The sequence below is a fragment of the Mirounga angustirostris genome, unplaced genomic scaffold, assembly GCF_029215605.1.
Source record: "Mirounga angustirostris isolate CCGP_5_RB_7025 unplaced genomic scaffold, mMirAng1.0.hap1 SCAF_5, whole genome shotgun sequence".
Lineage (NCBI taxonomy): Eukaryota > Metazoa > Chordata > Mammalia > Carnivora > Phocidae > Mirounga > Mirounga angustirostris.
Genome location: NW_026991713.1, coordinates 90,308,228 through 90,328,584, shown reverse-complemented (window position 1 = coordinate 90,328,584; position 20,357 = coordinate 90,308,228). Strand labels below are relative to the sequence as shown.

General features: G+C 39.7%; 1 protein-coding gene across 1 annotated transcript in view; it reads right to left on the bottom strand.

Annotated features, from left to right (window-relative positions):
• PLBD1 (phospholipase B domain containing 1) overlaps positions 1 to 20,357 on the bottom strand; it is a 54,635-nt gene that overhangs the window by 8,362 nt on the left and 25,916 nt on the right. The window contains exons 4-6 of the mRNA XM_045870206.3: positions 20,197 to 20,335; positions 15,146 to 15,286; positions 14,563 to 14,707 (exon numbers count right to left, since the gene is read on the bottom strand). Coding sequence (XP_045726162.1) covers positions 14,563 to 14,707; positions 15,146 to 15,286; positions 20,197 to 20,335 — 425 coding nt within the window. The remainder of the gene's footprint in view (positions 1 to 14,562; positions 14,708 to 15,145; positions 15,287 to 20,196; positions 20,336 to 20,357) is intronic.

Genomic DNA, 20,357 nt, shown 5'->3' with positions numbered 1-20,357 from the left:
TGCAGTACTCGATCCCGGGACTCCAGGATCATGACCTGAGCCGAAGGCAGTCGCTTAACCGACTGAGCCACCCAGGCGCCCCTCTGCGAGAGATTCTTTTCCCCTCCTTCTCCCTCCCCCTCTGCTCCTCCCCAAACTCACTCTCTAAAATAAATAAATAAAATCTTAAAAAAAAAAAGTTGACTAGGTAGAGAGCAGTGAGTACCACAGGTATGAACAAAGATGTACAGCAAGAATAGATGTGGCATAAGAGATTGGAAGTTTGGGGAGGTGGAAGCAAAGAAACATTAGAAAATAGAGTTGGCCAAAGAAGGCATCAAGATGGCCAATAGACACATGAAAAGAGGCTCAACATCACTCATCATCAGGGAAATGCAAATCAAAACTACAAGGAGATACCACCTCACACCTGTCAAAATGGTTAAAAATCAAAAACTCAAGAAACAGCAACTGTTATTGAGGATGTGGAGAAAAAGGAACGCTTCCTTGTGCACTGTTGGGGGGAATGCAAACTGGCGCAGCCAATGTGGAAGACTGTATGGACGGTCCTCAAAAAGTTAAAAATAGAACTACCCTGTGATCTAAGAATTGCACTACAGAATAGTTACACAAAGAATATGAAAATATTAATTCAAAGGGATACATGCACCCCTGTTTATTGTAGCATTATCTACAATAGCTATGATATGGAAGGATCCCAAGTGTTCATCGATAGAAGAATGGGCAAAGAAGAGGTGGTGTATACATACAGTGGAATATGATTCAACCATCAAAAAGAATGAAATTGCCATTTGCAACGACATGAATGGAGCTAGAGAGTAGTATGCTAAGCGAAATTAGGTTAGAGAAAGACAAATACCATATGATTTCACTCATATGTGAAATTTAAGAAACAGAACAAATGAACAAAGGCGAAAAAAAAGATAAACCAAAAACCAGACTCCTAATTATAGAGAACAAACAGATGGTTACCAGAGGGGCGGTGGGTGGGGGGTATGGGTGAAAGAGGTGATCGGGATTCTTTCCTTGTGATGAGCACCGATTAATGCATAGAATTGTTGAATCACTATATTGTACACCTGAAACTAATATAACACTTCATGTTAAGACACTGGAATTAAAATTAAAAAAAAAAAGAAAATATAGTTGGACAGTCGTTCATTTATTCATTCAACGAACAAACTATTGTGCATCCTCTCTAGGCCTGGTAGGGATAGGTGGGGTGCTATCAAATAATGGGATCACCTGAAGCTAAAGCTACGACCTCAGAGCCTCAGTGGGAGTCAGGAAGCCTGCATTTTTGTTCCCTGCACTGCAACTAACAGATTTGGCACTTTTTATTTTATCTCTCTGTTCCTTATTCCCTTCCTCTGATAACCTGGGACTAAGTGATGTCATGCAGCGCTAACTGTGTAATTTTAATTTCTGGAAATTATTGAGTAGGAAAGTTACGTGATGAGGGTAGTGTCCAACCGACTCATAATGAACCTCCACAAGGCTGTCACTGGTCTATTAGGAGTTCGTATAAATGACAGAAGGTTGCACATTGCCCGTGGGATAAGTAAGGCTTGATGAGTGCATGGCATCCTTGAGTGAAATTTTCATGGGCAACTCCTCTTGGAAGATACAGCCTGGACACTGGATGCATGGCTTCACAAGCATAGTGTGGGATGGGTTTCAGTGACCATTCATTCACCTCTCAGGCTGGGGTCATTTTGCAGTGTTCAAACTGTACAACCGTATTTGGCTGCCTTGGGCAAGCTCCCTGGTGGAAGAGCTCCATAGAGTGGAATGTCGTATTTCTGGCATAATAAACTTGCTAATCCACTCCTTGTAGCAACCTCTATGAACACAAGAGGGCAGGCGTTCTTTAATATGTGTGAGTGACTACTACTAACATGTAAGGAGCCGTGGTTCCTCCAAGAGCAAGACTGTTTATTACAGATGGAAAAATGTAGGCCACCCAGAGTTCTGGAACAAAGAGAATGAATTGGCTTGCAAAACAACTCTAGTCAAGACGGTGGTTAATTCTATAGTTTAGAGCTTAAGATGAAATAAAAAGGAAAAGGCCAAGTGGGGACAAAATCCTGAAGCATTACAAGAGAAACAAATGTTCTTTGGCAATGTCAAATTATATTCTTGCTTTTATCTGTCATTAGCAGCTTTGAAAGGCAGACAATTTTAGATCAGGAGGAAGTGAAACACTCAAGTATGAAAGCCAGGCTGCAAATAACATTTCATAGTAAGTTCATTGCCGAATTAAATTAAGAAATAAAAGGGAACCCTGACAGTTAATAAATCTCAAGACTTAAAACAAATCACTTGAATCACAAAAATAAACAGAGACCACTACCCTCCGATGCCATTTAGACCTATTGCTTAGTACAACCCAGAAAAAATGTAGCCTTGTTGTCCTATCAGGTGCATTTAAACTGCGCCCATGTCCACATTGCATTAATTTGCAGCTGCAAAGCCCCAAAGACCAAACGCCCTCATTTTATCCCCAAAGAGTAGAATCAGTGTTGACCAAGAACGTAAATAACACACAAATCAGCATCAGGAGTATGGATCATGTTTATAAAAATAGCTGTGCTGCATTTCTTCACACACACACACACACACACACACACACACACCACCCTCCATATTCTCTGCGATGTGACCTTGCAGCGTCTCCCATCAAAAGATTCATGTTTCCCCATCTCCTCAATCTGGGCTGGATTTGGGACTTGCTTCAGCTACCAGAATGTGCCAATTCCTAGGCTAAGCCTCAAGAAACCTTGCACACTTCTGCTTACTCTCCTGGAACCTTGGTATTGTCTTGTAAAGAAGCCCCGCTGAGCCTGGTCTCTAGGTGAGAGGCCATGTGGAGGAGGACTAACCATCTCAGCCAAGGTCAAGTTCTAGCCTGCCAACCCCCAAGCGTGCAAGGGAGTTCTTCCAACCTCAGCAGAGCTGCACACCCACTCACTCCATAGACAGCCACAGAGGCATGAACGTGAGCAGCTGAGGTGTCTAGAAAGAGCCACTTAGCTGACCTGTGGACTCAAAAGCAATAGTAATCACATATTGTTTCTAGCCACAAAGTTTTGGAGGTTATTTTTTATACAGAAAAAGCAAACTGATCCAATAATAAAAATAATCCAATTATACAACATATTTTGTTTTCAAAGGTCTTACTGCCATTTGATTTTAACACAAGTGGATATGACACTTGGGGACCTCTCTGGTCTTCCTTTCCTCTTTTAACGAAAAGCAAAATAACTTTGTACCATGTTCTCCGCCTTTCTGCTTAGCTTCTTCCCACTACTGAAGAGGGACAGTATCACTTCTCTGCCCTGTGGAGAGCACCAGCCTGGGCTGGGCTGTCCGCCTTCTCCGAACCAGTGTGGCAACCAGCCAGGAAGTGTGTCTTACACACAGAGCATATCCCAAGCACTGTGCGGTAATTCCCAGTTCAGAGATGATATGAGAATTCCCTCAGGAGCTCTTCCCTCAGACCGCCCTCCCTGCTCCCCTCGGCTCCCCTCAGAGCCTCCACCAGAACCCCTGCTCTACGGCAGCTGCCTGCAGCTGGTGGCTCTTCTCCTTCCTCACTCTTGGGAAGGGAGGCCTGTGGGGCTCCCTGGTATCCCAGGACACAAAATCCTACAGCCATGTATTTTGCCTGCTCAACAAGGGACTCCGTCTTCCCATCTTCCAGAGTGGCATTTGCTTGTCTTCCTGCCAAGATCCTAACTGGTGGCAATCAATCTCCACTTCTCCTTCCAGTGATTATTCTTCAATCAAGGAAGAATTTATTGAGCCCATTTCTGCCTAATCCTGCAGTGGGAATATGAGCCATGGAGGATTCATACTACTGTGTGTTTCAGCACATGAGCCCATACCGTGGAGACTGAGTACCCTGCCGTGGTCCACATAAAGAAATGAGTAGGTCTTTTAAAGACTATTTAGAGTGACTATCAAGAAGTCGGCTTTATATTTCATCAACATTCTGTTATCATCCACATCAACACGAAATTGGTTTTTCTTCCATAACGAATTATCATCTTATTTACTTTATATTAATTTGTTTCCTATTTTCTTTTCCCTCTATCCCATAGCATGTAAGATCCATGAGGGCAGGGCCTTTTTCTGTCTTGTTCACTCCAGCACCAAGAAGAGGATTTGACACATAGTAGGTGCTCAATAAGTAACTGTTAAATCTAAGGAAGAAAGAGAAGATAGTGGTGACTCACACTGACCGTGTACCTGCCATACACCAAATACCTTGCTTTAGAAGGATGGACACCATCACCTGATCTTCACAAACATGGCACTTCGATGAGCTATTTTTTTTTTTTTTAAATACTCAGCTATTTAAAGCTAATAGTGTTTTCAGGAATAAATCTAAAACTGACTCTCAACACATGCCTTTTCCACTATACCCTATGCCTAACAAACGTGATGGGAACAGATGTGTCATCTTGCAAATAGCAACAACACTTAATGACACACACAATGGAGCGCAATGGAGCGAATACAATGGAAACAATGAAAAACAGAGTGAGTCACAGGGAGTTGTAGGTTTAAACAGGGTGGAGTAGGGGAAAATCACCTTAGGACAAGTATGGAAAGTAAGGTGAGATTTCTAAGATAGAAGAAGGAAATTTCCTGAGCCAGGGATGGGGGGAGACAGGTGTGGCCTGGGCAAAGGAAGACATCAGTGTCCCGGGACGGTGCAGAGAACAAGAGAAAGGTACTTTAGAAAACAGAAATGAAGTGCTGTAAAATCTATCTACAATCCTTCAAAACAGGTGCCCTTGTTCTACTTTTATTTCTTTTCCTCCCTTGGTTCTACTTTTCAAAAGGCAGAAGACATAAATCTTGGCATGTATTAACTCGCAGAGTGTGTATATTTCAGCTTGACGATGAAAGTATTTGAGATAAAAGAGCTAACGCGGAATTACTAAAAGTAATTACAGTACACGAAGTAGGCAATTTTGTGACTTATGAAGGTAACGTTATGGATTATGAGGGCGGCAACTGCATTTTCTGGAGCTCTGAGACTCTTCTTTCTTCTTCCTGTGCACCTACTTTCAAGGATTTGAACTTCATAGGAGAAAAGGCTGAGCAAAGTCTGCTACAGACCAGTAGAGTTGCCAGCATCTCAGTGGGTGGGCTTGGATCCGGTGTGTTAGAATCACCTGCTGGCATGTTTGTTATACACGCTCCAACCCAAACCAACTGAATAAGAATTTCTGTGGATGGCACTTTGGAATTTGCATTTTTAGCAAGCTCCCTGAGAACTTTAAGTCTAAGGGGTGTGTATATGTGTGTGGGGGAGGGGATGGGATGCCTGGATGTTATGCAAAGGAGGGGCGCCTGCAGGCTTGATGAGACACCCTAAGTGCCTTCCAGAGAACCTCACTTAGAGATAATTAAGCGTGAAGACTCAGCCTCTTAGGAATCATTGTTACTCTTAGGAATCATTGTTACTGGAATCCTCAGTTAAAACACTTGGAATTCCAGCTTTGTTCCCCTGCAAGTGCTCCGCCCCCATGGCATGCCTGTGAGGGTCTTTGAGCTTGGAGCTCTTTTTTTAGTCTTAACCCTTTAACTTAAAAGCAAACTGAACCATTTCCGAAACAACAACAGCAACAAACAACAAGGGATATCTATAGTCCGATATATTGTTTGAACTCAGTCCCCAACCCCTGAGTCTAGTGATTTTGAGCATGTTATTTAACTTTTCTGAACCTGTTTTTTGTTTTTTGTTTTTTTTGAAAATGCAAATACAATACCCTCCTTGTGAGGTTTTCATGAAAATTAAATGACATCACACACACCAAATGTTTAGCTTAGTGTCAGTCCCAGTGGCAGGCACATAAATAGGAAATAAAAGTTGAGCACAAACAAGTTTATAGCAATTTATTTAAAATTTGAGTGCTGCCTAAATCCCATAAAACTAGTTAGGTTCAATTCAAGTCACTTGTAATCAGGATGGCTACAGAGGAGTAGCTTCAAAGTCCAACCTCTGTGCTGAACCTACAGCATTGCATCTGAAATGTCTCGGTAATAATTCCTTAACATCTTGGATTCCTGTTTTCAAACCAAAGTTGTAAGAGAGAGCAGTACCGGGAGAGAAGATGATGTCTTAGGCAGCCCTCACCTCCACCTTTGATTTTGTTTACCCTCTCTGTGCCCCTTGCAGTTCCTGCCATGTCCACATGGGAGTGTGTCATCCATTATCTGTGTCCCTCCTTTTCTTTTTAATTCCCATTCTCTTTTTTTCTTTCTTTCTTCCTTCTTTGCTTCCATAAATATTTATTCAGTAATTACTGTCATTGCAAGGCTATGTGCTGGCTCTGGGCGCACCAGGAGAATGTGGAATAAATGAATACGGAATATGAATATGGGCTCTGAAGAAATTATGCATTGGGTACCAGGAAAGCTCAAAGGAAAGACAGCTTACTCATAACAGAATTGAGTAAGAAAAAAAAAAAGACAAAAATATCTGGAAAGTCTCCAAATTTTTGGAAATCAAACAAGACACTTCCAAGTGAATCATGGATTAAAGGAATCATGTGAGAAATCATAAAATATTCTAAACTGAATGGAAATGGAAACAAAACACACCAAAATGTGTCAGATGCACTGAAAGGAGTGCTTAGAAGGAAATTTATAATTTTATTTTCTTATAGTAGAAAGCAAAGATAAATTACCTAGGATTCTACCTCAAGAAGTTAGAAAAAAAAAGTTAAGTGCAAAGTACGAGAGAAAACGATGAAGATAAGAATGGAAATCAATGAGGAGGGAAAATGAACACACAATAGGAAACAAATCAATGAAAATAAAATCTGGCTATTGGAAAATATCAGTAAAATTGACACACCTCTGGCTAGACTGAATAACAAAAAAGAAGATATAGTATCATGAATGATTAAAAGGACTTAACCACAGATCCTACAGACAGACATTGAAAGGCTCATAGAAAACATTATAAATAGCTTTATGTCAATAAACATGATAACTTCAAAGAAATGAAAAACTCTTTGAAAGACAAATTTTTAAAACTGGCTCAAGAACAATTAGAAAACCTGAATAGTCCTATATCAATGAAAGAAATTGAGTTCATAGTTAAAAACTTTCCAACAAAAACCCATGTCTAAATGGTTTAATTGATGAATTCTATTAAACACTTAAGGGGACAAAAAATATTACCAGTCCTACACAAACTCTTTCAGAAAACACAGAAGAAAAAGAAATAATTGCAAACTCAGGTTATAAGGACAAGTATACCAGGACACCAAAACTATTATAAGAAACAATACACCAATATCTCTCATGAATATAAATGAAAACATTCTTAACCAAATATTAGTAAGTTGAATAAAAAATGAATAAAAAGAATAATATGACTAAATGGGATTAATCCCAGGAATGCCAAGTTGGCTTCACATCTGAAAGTCAACCCATGGAACTCACTGTATTAATAAAGGAGAAAGATCATATGATCATTTTAATAGAAGCTGAGAATTTCACAAAAATGCGTTAAACAAAAACATTAAACAAAATAGGAAGGGAGGGGATCCTCTTTAAACTTATAAAGGGTATCTCCAAACACCTACAACAAACATCATACTTTATGGTGAAACACTGAATACTTCTCCCCTAAGATCAGGAACTGGCAAAGGATTTTCATGCCACTTCTAGTCAACACCGTGCTGGAGGTCTTATTAGTGCAATCATGCAAGAAAACAAAGACATACAAGGGAAGGAAGAAGTAAAACTGCCTTTACTCAGAGATGACATGATTATGTACACAGAAAAATCCCAAGAAATCTACAAAGAAGCTGTTAGAACTGACAAGTGAATTTAGAAAAGTCCCAGGATACACAATAAATATACAAAGAAATTATATTTCTGTATTGTGATGGTTTTAAAATTTTCATATATTCTTTGACATTCTTCCATTTAAAAGATAGATTCTAATTTCCTTTCCTTGTGTGTGGGCTGGTCATAATAATGTGCTTCTAATGAATAGAATGTGGTGGAAGTGACAATGTGTGACTTCTGACACTAGGTCATAATAGGCATTGCTACTTCTGCCTTGTTCTTTTGGGTCACTTGGTCTGCGGGAAGCCAGGCACCTCGTCATGACGTTACTTGAGCAGTCCTGCGGAGAGGCCCAAGGAGAGGAAAACCAACTTGCTGGCACCACCTTGTCAACCATGTAAGTGAGTCACCTTGGAAGTGTATTCTCTAGCTTCAGTTACGCTATCATAGATTTCAGCCCCCTAGTCTTGGAGTCCTCAGCTAAAGACCCAGATACAGAGACGTAGAGACAAGTCATCCTCACTGTGCCCTAATCTAAATTCCTGGTCCACAGAAACCATGAGATACTAAATTATTATTATTATTATTATTTTTTAAAGATTTTATTTATTTATTTGAGACAGAGAGAATGAGAGACAGAGAGCATGAGAGGGGGAGGGTCAGAGGGAGAAGCAGACTCCCCGCTGAGCAGAGAGCCCGATGTGGGACTCGATCCCGGGACTCCAGGATCATGACCTGAGCCGAAGGCAGTCGCTTAACCAACTGAGCCACCCAGGCGCCCCCTAAATTATTATTTTTATTTCAAGCATCTAATTTTTGGACTGGCTTGTTATGTAGCAATAGAGAAACTCTAAAAGCAATGAACAATTGGAAAAGGAATAAAATATCAATTCTGATTAGAGTAGCATCAAAAGTTATTTTGATATCAAAACACTAAATGTATGTAAGACCCTTAAAATGAAAACTACAAAGCATCGCTCAAATTAAAGAAGACCTAAATAAACAGAGATGCAGTATTTGTGGATGGAAAGACTCAGGATTATTGACATGTCAATTTACTTTGAATTGATTTACAGATTCAATGTAATCGAAATCAGTAGCCCTTTGCAGGGAGGTCTTCCTGCAGTGGTATTAGCTACCTTTTTAGTGCTGCCATTCCTGTGGGATTTCTCTCTATGTCTGACTTCCTCGGTTCGTGACTGCACAGCCAAAATCAATAGTTGGCTGTATCCTGCAGGAGGGCTAGCACAGGGCTTTTCTCTTCCTTAGCTGTTCGGTAAAACAGACCATGGCAATTCAAAACCGGATGGGATGCTTCTAGAACAAGGTTATCCAGGGCTACCTTCTTTAGAGTTTCCAGGTGAGTTATTTTTTGCAGGGCTCCTGCCTACATAAACACTTGAATGAAAAGGCAAATTGCAAAATTCATAGGCCCATATGAGGTATAGACACTTATAAATGAAGATTTAGAAAAATGGGTAGAGGAAGATACTAATACACTTGTCTAGTGTCCAATCAGTACATGTGAAGATTCTTTAGAGTGTCCAGGTACCATCTCTGTACATTCTTTATTATTTAAGTGCTTTGTTCCTGAATAATTGTAGATCACCCGCCATGAGAAAAAGGTAGCAATATTGTTATTATTCATAAAGCCAGGACTCTTTGGAACCTGTCTGTACTGAAACAACGTAGATTTCTTTGCCTCTGCCGTTCCCTGACACCATTTCCTTAATGACTCCGCCAGTCTGCAATCGATCATATGGCCTGTGAACACTGGCTTCTAAGAACTCTCTCAAAAAATCGTTACTGCTCTTGTTAATGATGGCCACAGATGCAAGTCTTACCCAGAATATTAAGAAAAGTGTGAATGATACTTCATTTCTGCCATTCAGAATTTTATAGCACAAACGTATATCAACATATTTTCCTTCTGTGTCTGTCTTCTCTTGGACTCCTTATGCTGTAATCATTGCATTCCTAGAATGTGATTTCTTTCCATACCGACTCTACCCTGCCTTCCACACACCCCCACTTGTGGGCAGGACAGGTGAGAAGCCAGTGGGCAGAGCCAGAAGGGCGATCCCAGTCTCCCAAGGAGTATCCATCCAGCTGAAGACTGGCCTGAGAGAGTAGGAACTTACCTCATGGGGGCATGGGATCTGCTGCAAAGGTCTCTTTGTGTCGTGGAGTGAGATTCTCCAAAGCCTTTGTAAGGGCCAGGCCTAGCCACAGAGGACTGCCAAACACGTGCTACAGAGGGTGGAGGGGGTGAGGTGACCACCTGAGGGGCCAGCACTGGAGTCTACAGTAAATTCCCTGTTGCCTCCTCAGCCACGCTCCAGTGCTGTTGAAGGGAGGCAGGTCCACACACATGCTTTAGCCTGAGGGTAAGAGCGACCTTCGATAGCCTGGAGCCCTGACCACATGCGGTGTCTGACATGAGGGCCACCTCAAATCATCCTGTCACCAACATTCTGTCAGCTCAGTCATGCAGCAAATATACTGTGACGGCCAGCAGAAAGGATCTATCTGCTCACCAGGACATCCCATCGGCTTGAGTCCCATGTTTATGAGCAACATCTTGTTGAATGTATGGATAAGGATGGAGGGGAAGAGCTCTCAAAAAAGGGACATCCAAAGACCAGGAACCACATGGGTTCTTGTCTAAGCTTAGCCCCACCTGGATGGCTGTGCTCTTCTGGCTAGTCCTGGGCACTAGAAGGATATTCTGGAAAATTTCTAATGTATGGTGATTAACATAACATAATAAAATAAAATTTAAAAAAAAGAAAATACTTAAAGACCAAAAAAAAAAAAGTGTTCCCTAAATAATACATACATGGGGTGGGGACAATTTTTTTTTTTTTTTTTTTAAGTAGGATCCAACACAGGGCTTGAACTCAAGATCCTGAGATCAAGACCTGAGCTGAGATCAAGACTCAGACGCTTAACTGACTAAGCTACCCAGGCGCCCGCTAAGTAGGACACATGGGATGCAGGCTGACTCCAGGATGCCCTAGTACTGCCAACCTGGCTGGTCTTGAGGTGCTGGAGGGGGCACTTAGGAAGTTTTGAGGACAGCACTTCAAAGCTGGAACATCACTCACCTGAGCCTGAGGGTAGTCCCGAGGTTTATTAGCACCTGGCATACTTGTGGTCTACTTTTGACTTTCTCAGGGCATTTCATGTTAGTATCTTCAGGTGAAATAATTTCCCCAAGGGTAAAGGAAAGTCCTACTCAGTTTTTTTTTTTTTAAAAAAAAAAACAGTCTGGGGCGCCTGGGTGGCTCAGTCGTTAAGCGTCTGCCTTCGGCTCAGGTCGTGATCCCAGGGTCCTGGGATGGAGCCCCACATCAGGCTCCCTGCTCAGCGGGAAGCCTGCTTCTCCCTCTCCTACCCCCCCTGCTCGTGTTCCCTCTCGCTGTGTCTCTCTCTGTCAAATAAATAAATAAAATCTTAAAAAAAAACAGTCTGGAAAAGATGGAAACTATTAAGCTACCAAGTCACCTTACCTTTTCTAGATTAAGACGGGAGTTATTATATTAATTTGTTTCCTTGACATAACCACCTCCATTTTTATGGAGTCACCTGGGGCTCTGGTGAACACAGAGCATGAGACTGACTTAGATAAATCTGAGTGTGCTGGATTACTACTGTTTCTTCTATTCTCCTACGCTGGACTACGACTTTGGGAGTGCCCTTGTGACAACTCCCATTAGGTCATTACCTCTCAAAGATTCTGGCTAGGACAACGGGAGCCCATAGAAATTCCTGAATTGCTGGAGTAATTCAGCAGTCATTGTTGATATTGTTCTCTTCTTGAAGATGGATCTCAATCTTCCCTCCACATCCTGACTGACCATCTACAAAACATTACATGGCTTGAGGCACCAGATTATTGCCTCAGGCTTCTAAATGTTCTCTTGGCAACCTGTCTCGTCCTCCTTTTGTGTGGGCCAGGTAATTCTAATATGCAAATCTATTAATGTCACTTCTACCACTTGTCACCTGAATGGTCTTCACTGTCCTCCATTCCGTCTTTCTGGCCTTCTCCACATTTTTTTTTCTTGCCTACAGGCCTTTACACATGCTGCTTGGCCTACATGGAACATTTTATTGCCCCCTTGTCCCCATTTGCTAATTTATACTTGTTTTTGCGCCTCAACTTAAATTTTACTTTCTCTTGGAAGATCAACATCCCCAAACTAGTCTTCCCTATTATTTCATAAATCACACTTTAATCATTGCTTTTTTATTTGTCCCTTCCACCAGAATACAAATTTTGTTAGAATAGGGACTGCATCTGTCCTGTCTCCTGTCATAAATACTTCGCCTAACACGACAATTTCATAGAAAATTGTGGATGAATAAATAAATTACATAATGTTTACCACTCTATGAAGTCAGCCTTTACGTTAGTCTCATTCTCTAGATGAGAAAACTGAGGCTCTCCAAAGTAAAATCGTTGGATTTCGTACGTGGAGGAACAGTTTACAGCTGTCCTAGCTCTATCATTTTCCTTTTGGACAACCTCAAAACAAAAAAATGTCTTTGTTGTCTTGAAGCTTTAGTGTTTTTCAGGGCAATCATCTTGGTGGTCACTTCCACAGAATCGGGCAGCAGTGGGGTGGGGGTCATGATGTATTATAAAAGTATGGATAGGTGCATTGGAAATCTTCAGAGTTATTTGTATCTTTAGTATAACAGTCTCTATACCATCCCAGTTGTCATCTTTAATATGGGTCTCAGCCAAGTCACAAATATTTCATGACTTGATTATTCCTGCTCTGACTCAGTAATTCTTAACACCCTTCTCGTATCATGAAGAACCTCCAGGTCCTGATACCACACTCCTAATCCATGGCACTCCTCCACCAACAAACAAACAAGCCACCCCAGCTTTGTTCCAGGATCAACAGCGCACAGGGAATGACGTTCACAGCAAAGCTTAGCTCCATATGAATTCAAAGTGGCGGGCAGATTCTTTAATCAAACAATTCTTTGTAACAGAAATGAGATCCTACACGTTTTTCATGTTTGCTGTTGAGAACAAAACTGTCCAATTAAAGAAAATACGAATCACATTGCTACACTAGCTCCTGTGAAAACACCTTGGGTTTTAAAAAAAAGTCTTGTTTTCTCTCATATGCTCTAAAAAAGCTCTATTATCTGTGTACCTATTCTGGAAAGATACATACATATGTGCGAATGTTAACAGACTTATACGTCTCATAGGAAATTCCTTCCCCATCACTACCTCTGGGATCCAGGATTATTAAGACTATGAAAGAACACCATTCTGCAGAGATTTCAAAGCAGTGCAGGTAACATCTGAACATTGCATTTTACTGCAAATGAGAGGAAGAATATGAATATTTGACTGGCCTCGGTCTCTTGCCGTCCTTAAATTTCAGTCTGAAGGAATACAAAGAAGTCAAAACACAGTCTAACTCTGAGAGAGGAGAGCCCAGCCCCCCTCAATAATTTTAAAACAATTAAGCAAGCAATGACAAAGATGAAATCAAAGTATTTTCAAAGGAAGGATCAGGTCACAAGGACAGAAAAATACCAAGTTATGCCACTGATCAGAATTCCTAATAGGATGGTATTAATACTACCAGGAATAATAATACCAGAAGGGGTAATGATACTCTGACAAAGGTAGATAGATAAAACAGGTGGTTTGTATAACCACCCTGTAAGTTACAAATATGGAATTAAAGGTCAGAAGTGTCCACCTTGTATCCGTGTTGGACTCTTAGATGTTTGGTAAGAATTTTCCCCTTGCTTTTACCCATGACGTTTCCTGAAGAGGTAGCAAACCAACACTGAGGGGGCCATCCAGCTAGCAGACATGCTTCATTAGGTTCACACAATGGGTTTTGTTAAATCTATATTTCTATCTTCAGAAGTTGAAGGATCTGGCAACACTGACCTCCATATTGCTGAGTGACAATAGTCATTGGGAGCCGAGCACTTGGCGCCCTTTCAATGGGTCATGTGTTTGCTACAATTGTTTTCCCTTTTATTTTCTTATACCAGCCCTCCTTTATCCATTTTACATCATCTGCCTGGCCCCTTCAAGAATAGGAGCTTGCAACTCCTACTCCACAGAGACTGTCCTTCCCACCCATCTCTACCTGTTCAAATTCTAGTCATCATTCATGGTTCATCTCAAGTGTCAGCCTCTCTTTCCTTTCCTTGACAATCCAATATGAGCTGACCCTCTTTTGAATACTTTCAACATTCCTTACATTTCGGCTGTAGCCCACATAGTACCCAGTAATAATACCATTATTATCTGTATTGTACTTATCTTGCTAGTGTCAGATTTATAAGCTTACACATTCATTCAGCAAAAATTGATTAAGTACAAAGTGCCACAGACTAGATTAAGTTCTGTGGATATTGTGACGAATAAAAGAAACAGGCCCTCGAGGAGATACCAAGAGCAGGATTTCTGTTGCCCAACCCGGCTTCCACCGCAGAGCCTAGGAAAGTGCCTCGTACCTCACTTGGCATTTTTTGAAGTGAATTTTCGGCAGCCATTAACTTTGTTTACACCATTCCATTAAATAAAAGCATTAGAGCTGTATTTCTTCAAAAGGCATTCTGAAAATCAACTTTCATTCATGCATACTAACCTCTAAAGGTTTCTTCTCCCATTCCAGTTACTCTGAATCACCAAGGTTTCATTCTGAAAGAATACTCAGAGTACTCCGATGTCCCTCTAAATTTATTTACCTGGGTAACTGCTGAAAGAGAGGCGACTACTGCTGGTGTCTTTATCTTTGATGTTGAAGTCCCAGTGTTTATATATCCTGAGCATGGCTGCGTATGTGTACCAGCTTGAGTGAGCAAAAAAGATGTTCTCAAATCCGGGAAGAACCTATAGCCAGAATCATAGTGAATGACGCAGAGGTATATAGATAACTGACTACAAGTGTAGAAAGTGTACAGGGATTGTGTCAATTTGGGTGTTCATTACTATATTTATCAGAAAATATGGCCAAGGAGCACAACATTAACCTCTAGTGTGCACAAAACAGACAGACTCTGTCCTTCAAGTATCCAAAATGGAAGACTGTGGGAGGTGGGAGTGGCAGGTGCATATGGCATGAGGAATGGTGGAAGAAACAGAGGTAACATCATGAACTTCCAATTCCCTCCATCAGCTCCTTCTAATTCTTAACTTCTAGACAGAGGACCCATGAGCTTATAGATGGCTCCAGCCAGGGTTGAGATGTGGCCACACTTGGATTGACATATAGAAAAAGTCTGCGTGGCCCGGAGCAAGGAAAAAGACAGAGGCTGCTATGTGTCTCACCTTAATGAGAGCAGAGCAATGTCCCATGTCCCATCTCTTAAAAACCTTCAGGCTGGAATTTTTTGTTTGAGAAACCGAAGGAATCAGATCCAACAGATCTCCAATGGCATTCAGGAACTGAATCTGGAACAGGGTCATGGGCTGGGGAAAAGACAAAGACCCTCTTAACAGTGATTTGTGACAGTTGGATGTCATTTTCTTGTTTTCTTGTTGTCAGGGATCCATTCAGTTATTCATTTGGGAAGGGTCCCTAATGGAACAAATGCACTAGATTTTATTGTAGCTTACAAAATAATTATTACCTTATGGTTTGTAAGAGATGTTTTGGCATGTTTTGATATCCAAAACAATAGCGGTATTTGGGGCCAAATAATTCTTCCTTGTGAGGGGTTGTGCACTATAAAATATTTAGCAGCCTGTCCCCATTAGTATCAGTAACACCCTCCTGGTTTTGATTACCAAAAATGTCTCCGGGCATTGCCGATTATGCTCTGGAGGGAGACTGCCCACAGTTGAGAATCACTGCTTTACAGCAAAATATTTAACGGAGATACTTTTTGATTTTGATTGTGGGTTTCATGGTAGGACTAACTGGCTCGACAGCATTTACCTCAAAGCAATGATCAGACTTGAACATGAACTTCATGCCAACTAGAGAGCACTGTGCCAGCAAAAGTCAGTCCACCAGAGTAGCCTGGGGCTGAGCATCTACAAATTGGCTTTTAGGCAGAGTTGGTGAAAAGACAAACACCAATGACATGTTAACTGGAAAACGAAAGCAAAGAGAGCAAAAACCAGAGCCTGATTATTTATTTATGTGCATATTCTCTTTGTGTTGTCCTTTGACTAAGTCATACTTTCATTATTCAAAATTCAAAAAATTATGATGGGGCGCCTGGGTGGCTCAGTCAAATGAGCATCAGACTCCTGATTTTGGCTCAGGTCATGATCTCGGGGTCGTGGGATTGAGCACCATGTCGCGCTCTGCGCTTGAGATTCTCTCTCTGCCCCACCCCAAATAAATAAATCGTTAAGAAAAAATTATGATAAGATCAGTAGTGGAAATGCTCCTCACTCCTATCCTCCATTTGTTCGGGTACCACCCCGTCTCCAGTTTACCACTTTTATTGGTTTCTGTGTCTCTCTCCAGACTTTCTAATGTGTCTTATAAATACATTTTTACACAAATGGTAGTGTATTATATGCACTACTTTTCACCTTGATTTTTTTTCCTCTTAATATTTTTCACTCGTTTTGGCAATCTTTCCATATTAGATGTAAAAATCTTCCTCATTCTCTTAAACAGTATTCCAGTAAATGGATTGCACTATATTTTAACCAGGGTTATACTGATGGACTTTCAGGGGCTTTCTAGTCTTTTGCTGTTATAAACAATGTTACAATAATCCATCTTGGACCCATGATTTTGTATGTGTGTAAGTCCACCTGTAGGACAGATACCTAGAACTGGTTTTGATTTTAATAGACGTTGCCAAATTGTTTTCATAGGGCTTTTTTTAATAGACACTCTTCCAGCCTCAACAACATACTGAGTTTATTTCCAATTGGATAGGCAAAAAACAGTATCTCATTATAGTTTATATTGGCAATATTTTATGAGGAATAAGGCTGAGCATGTTTAAAAACCTTTGGATTTTTTTTTTTTTTGCAAACTGTTCATATGCCTTATTTATTTTTCTCATTCTTTTTCTTATTAACTTTTAGGAGTTTTTTAAATATTAAGATTAGTTCACTGCCTGATATGAATTGCAAATACTATTTTTCAGTTTTTAATTTGCCTTTAATTTTTTGCTTTTTTAATTTCTTTAGTTTATTTTTTTTAAAGATTTTATTTATTTATTTATTTGTCAGAGAGAGAGGAGGAGGGAGAGAGAGAGCACAAGCAAGGGGAGCAGCAGGCAGAGGGAAAAGCAGGCTCCCCATGCCTTTATTTTTTTAATTAAGAATGATACCATACAAAAAAAAAAAAGAATGATACCATACATATGAAAGAATAAAGATGCATATGCACAATTTAAGAAGAAAAAAAACACTTATGAACCGACCTGACAGATTAGGAAATAAAACATTAGCTGTGCCTTGGAAGCCTCCAATCTCATCTCCCTCCTTACCAGCAGTAACCACTCTGCTAAATTCTGTGTGGCTCATTACCCCCTTTTCTGTTACTTTGTCATTTGTGTATACATCCCCAGACAGTGTATTTTTAAATTTGTCTGCTTTTGTGTTTGTATAAATAGAATCATATTGCGTACATTCTTCTGTTCAACATTGTTTTTTTGACATTCATCAATGTTGATCGTGTAGAAACAGCACATTCATGTTCATTGCTATAAGGTATTCAATTACATGAATATATGGTACCATGATATACTTACGATGAACATTTGGAGCGTTTCCAGTTTGCAGCAAAACAATGGTACCGTGAACTTTTATGTACACAGACCCCCCCACATACAAGAATGTCTTTAATCTCTGGGTGGATTTGCTAGGTTGTAGAACATATGTTATCTTTAAATGTTTCAAGTAACATCCAATCCTTTTCCAAGGCAGTTGGAACAATTTACTCAATCCAGCAGTGGTTAAGATTTCCCACTTCCAGTGTGTAATAGAATCCCATTGAGGTTATTTATTTATTTATTTTTATTTTAAAGATTTTCTTTATTTGAGAGAGCGAGAGAGCAAGAGAGGGAGAGAGAGAGCACAAGCAGGGGAGTGGCAGAGGGAGAGGGAGAAGCAGACTCCCTTGGGGATCCCAGTTTGAGGGCCCACTCTGGGGCGATCCCAGGACCCTGAGATCATGACCTGAGCCGAAAGCAGACGCTTAACCAACTGAACCACCCAGACCCTCCCTCATCAAGGTTTTAATCTGTGTATCTTATTGAAATTAAGCATTTCTCCACATTTTTATGGGCCATTTTTGTTTCCTTTTCTGTGAAATTCCTGTTGATATTTTTGCCCATTGCTTTTTTTTCTATTGGGTATTTTCTTTTTTTTAAATTTGTTATTCTTTACGTATTTCTGAAACAAACCCTTTGTTAGTTAAATGTATTGCAAATATTTTCTCTTGGTTTGTAAGTTATTTTTCCACTTTCTATACAGTGTCTTCTGATGAAAAGAAATTTAATTAGCTGAATTTATATTTTTCTTCATGGCTAGTACTTTTTTTGTCTTGTTTGAGATATTGTTGCTTACCCTAAAACATAGTCTCCTAGGGGATGCTCAGTGCTACTGGATCAATGCTACTCTCATTATTTCTAAGCCTTCTCAAGGGGGCAAAGTAAGAAAATATGTATTTTTTTAAGGAAGCTAAAAGTAATGATTTCTTGCCTCTATAACTTTAAAAACTACAAGGTCTCAACTTCATTGACTTTTCTTATGTTGAAAATCTTGATAGTCAATGTATTTATTTATTTGCTTTATCTTACTATATTTATAAAATTTTAAAATAACAACACTAATATTATTGCTAAAGTGAGATTACTGAATTACAGTTTAAGGTTGTTTTGTTTTTGTTTTATGGTGGTGGTTCTTGTCCTTAGGATGTATCCCATTAAGGATGTATAGTGATAACTGTGTTAAGGTCACTGGAAATAACCACTCTCTGTGTGGTTATGCCATGAACTTGATATATAGTTAGATATATTCATGCCAATTCATTTTAAGATTTTAGGGACTGTTTTTCTTCCGTGTGATTAAATTTTGTTTTATAATTATGAACAGCATTTACATGGTTCCCAAGTCAAATATATATAAAGATACATTCAGAGAAATGTATATTTCATTCCTGTCCCCTCCCTTTTCTGGTAGGTAATCTTTTTTTTTTTTAAGTATTGGGTTTATTCTTTCATTGTTGTTTATTCTTGGCAAGTTAAGCAAATCAGTCTATCTATCTATCTTTCCATCATCTTATTTCCATTTCTTACGTAAAAGACAACAAACAATTCACACTGGTCTTCACCTTACTTTTTTACACTTCATACCAGATCCTGAACCTCACTCCATAACAGTATTTGGAGATCTACCTCATTCCTGTTACAGCCACATCATTTACGCAGCCAGTCTTCTATGTATTTGGCTGTTTTCAGTGTTTCTGATATTACAAATTATCTGCAATGAAGAGACTGGCACATAAGCCATATTGAATTTTTGTCTGTGAACCTTGGTGATAATCGTAAAAATGGGATTCCCGGATCAAAGGGTATATGAGTAGGCGATTTGGGTACTGAGTGCCAAGTTTTCTCTCCATAGCAAATACACTGTTTTGTATTACTACCAGTATTTAGGGAAAGGGCTTTTTTTCTCCCTTAGTCTTGCCAACAGGGTAGACATTCACATCTTGGAATTTCTGCCAAATTGACAAGCGAGAAAGTAGAGAAGTATGTTTCAGGATGGTTTTAATGTGTATTTCTAAACTTATGAGTAAGGCTTGGTTCATATGATTAAGAATTTTTTGCATCGCTTTTCTGTGAACTGTCTTTTTGTTTATTTTGTCCAATGTGTGTGTGTGTGTGTATATATATATATATATATATATATATATATATACCCAGTGTGTGTGTGCATGTGTGTGTGTGCGTGCGAACAAATGTGTGTCATAGAGGGTGGGAAGCATAGAACTTGTACTTTTAGACATTTTGTCTTAACAATTATATCACCAAAGATACTAACTTTATTAGGTTAGTTAAACAGCCAGTACATTCATTCAGTACATTCTTTAACCTACTCCAGAGCATAGTATTATGAAAGAGATTAAGAGCTAAAGAGATTGTGTGTTAAGCCTGAATTTTCTGTCACTGAGTCAGGTGCTAGCAATATAACAAGACAGTGCTTGTGTGTAAGAAATTTATGTGCTAGTCCTAATTTGACCTGCTTCTAGGTTGCAATGTTATTTTAAAGGTAATTTTCAGTATTCTTGCCATTCTTTCAATATTCTTGCCATATTTTAAAGATAACTTTCAATATTCAATATTCTTGGCAATAATATTGCCAAATGCCAATATAAATTCTGAGCAGCTTTTTAAAAATCTTACCTTTGTCCTTTCTAACTTAGCCCTCCTCATTGCTCCTACATACAGCCCATTCATTTGTGTCATAACATAGCCTATATGTCTCCAAAATGGGTCATCCTTGTAATCTTTTATGTTTTTCCGGGTCCACTGATCTTGCTTCCTGCAAGAGAAATTAGATTTGC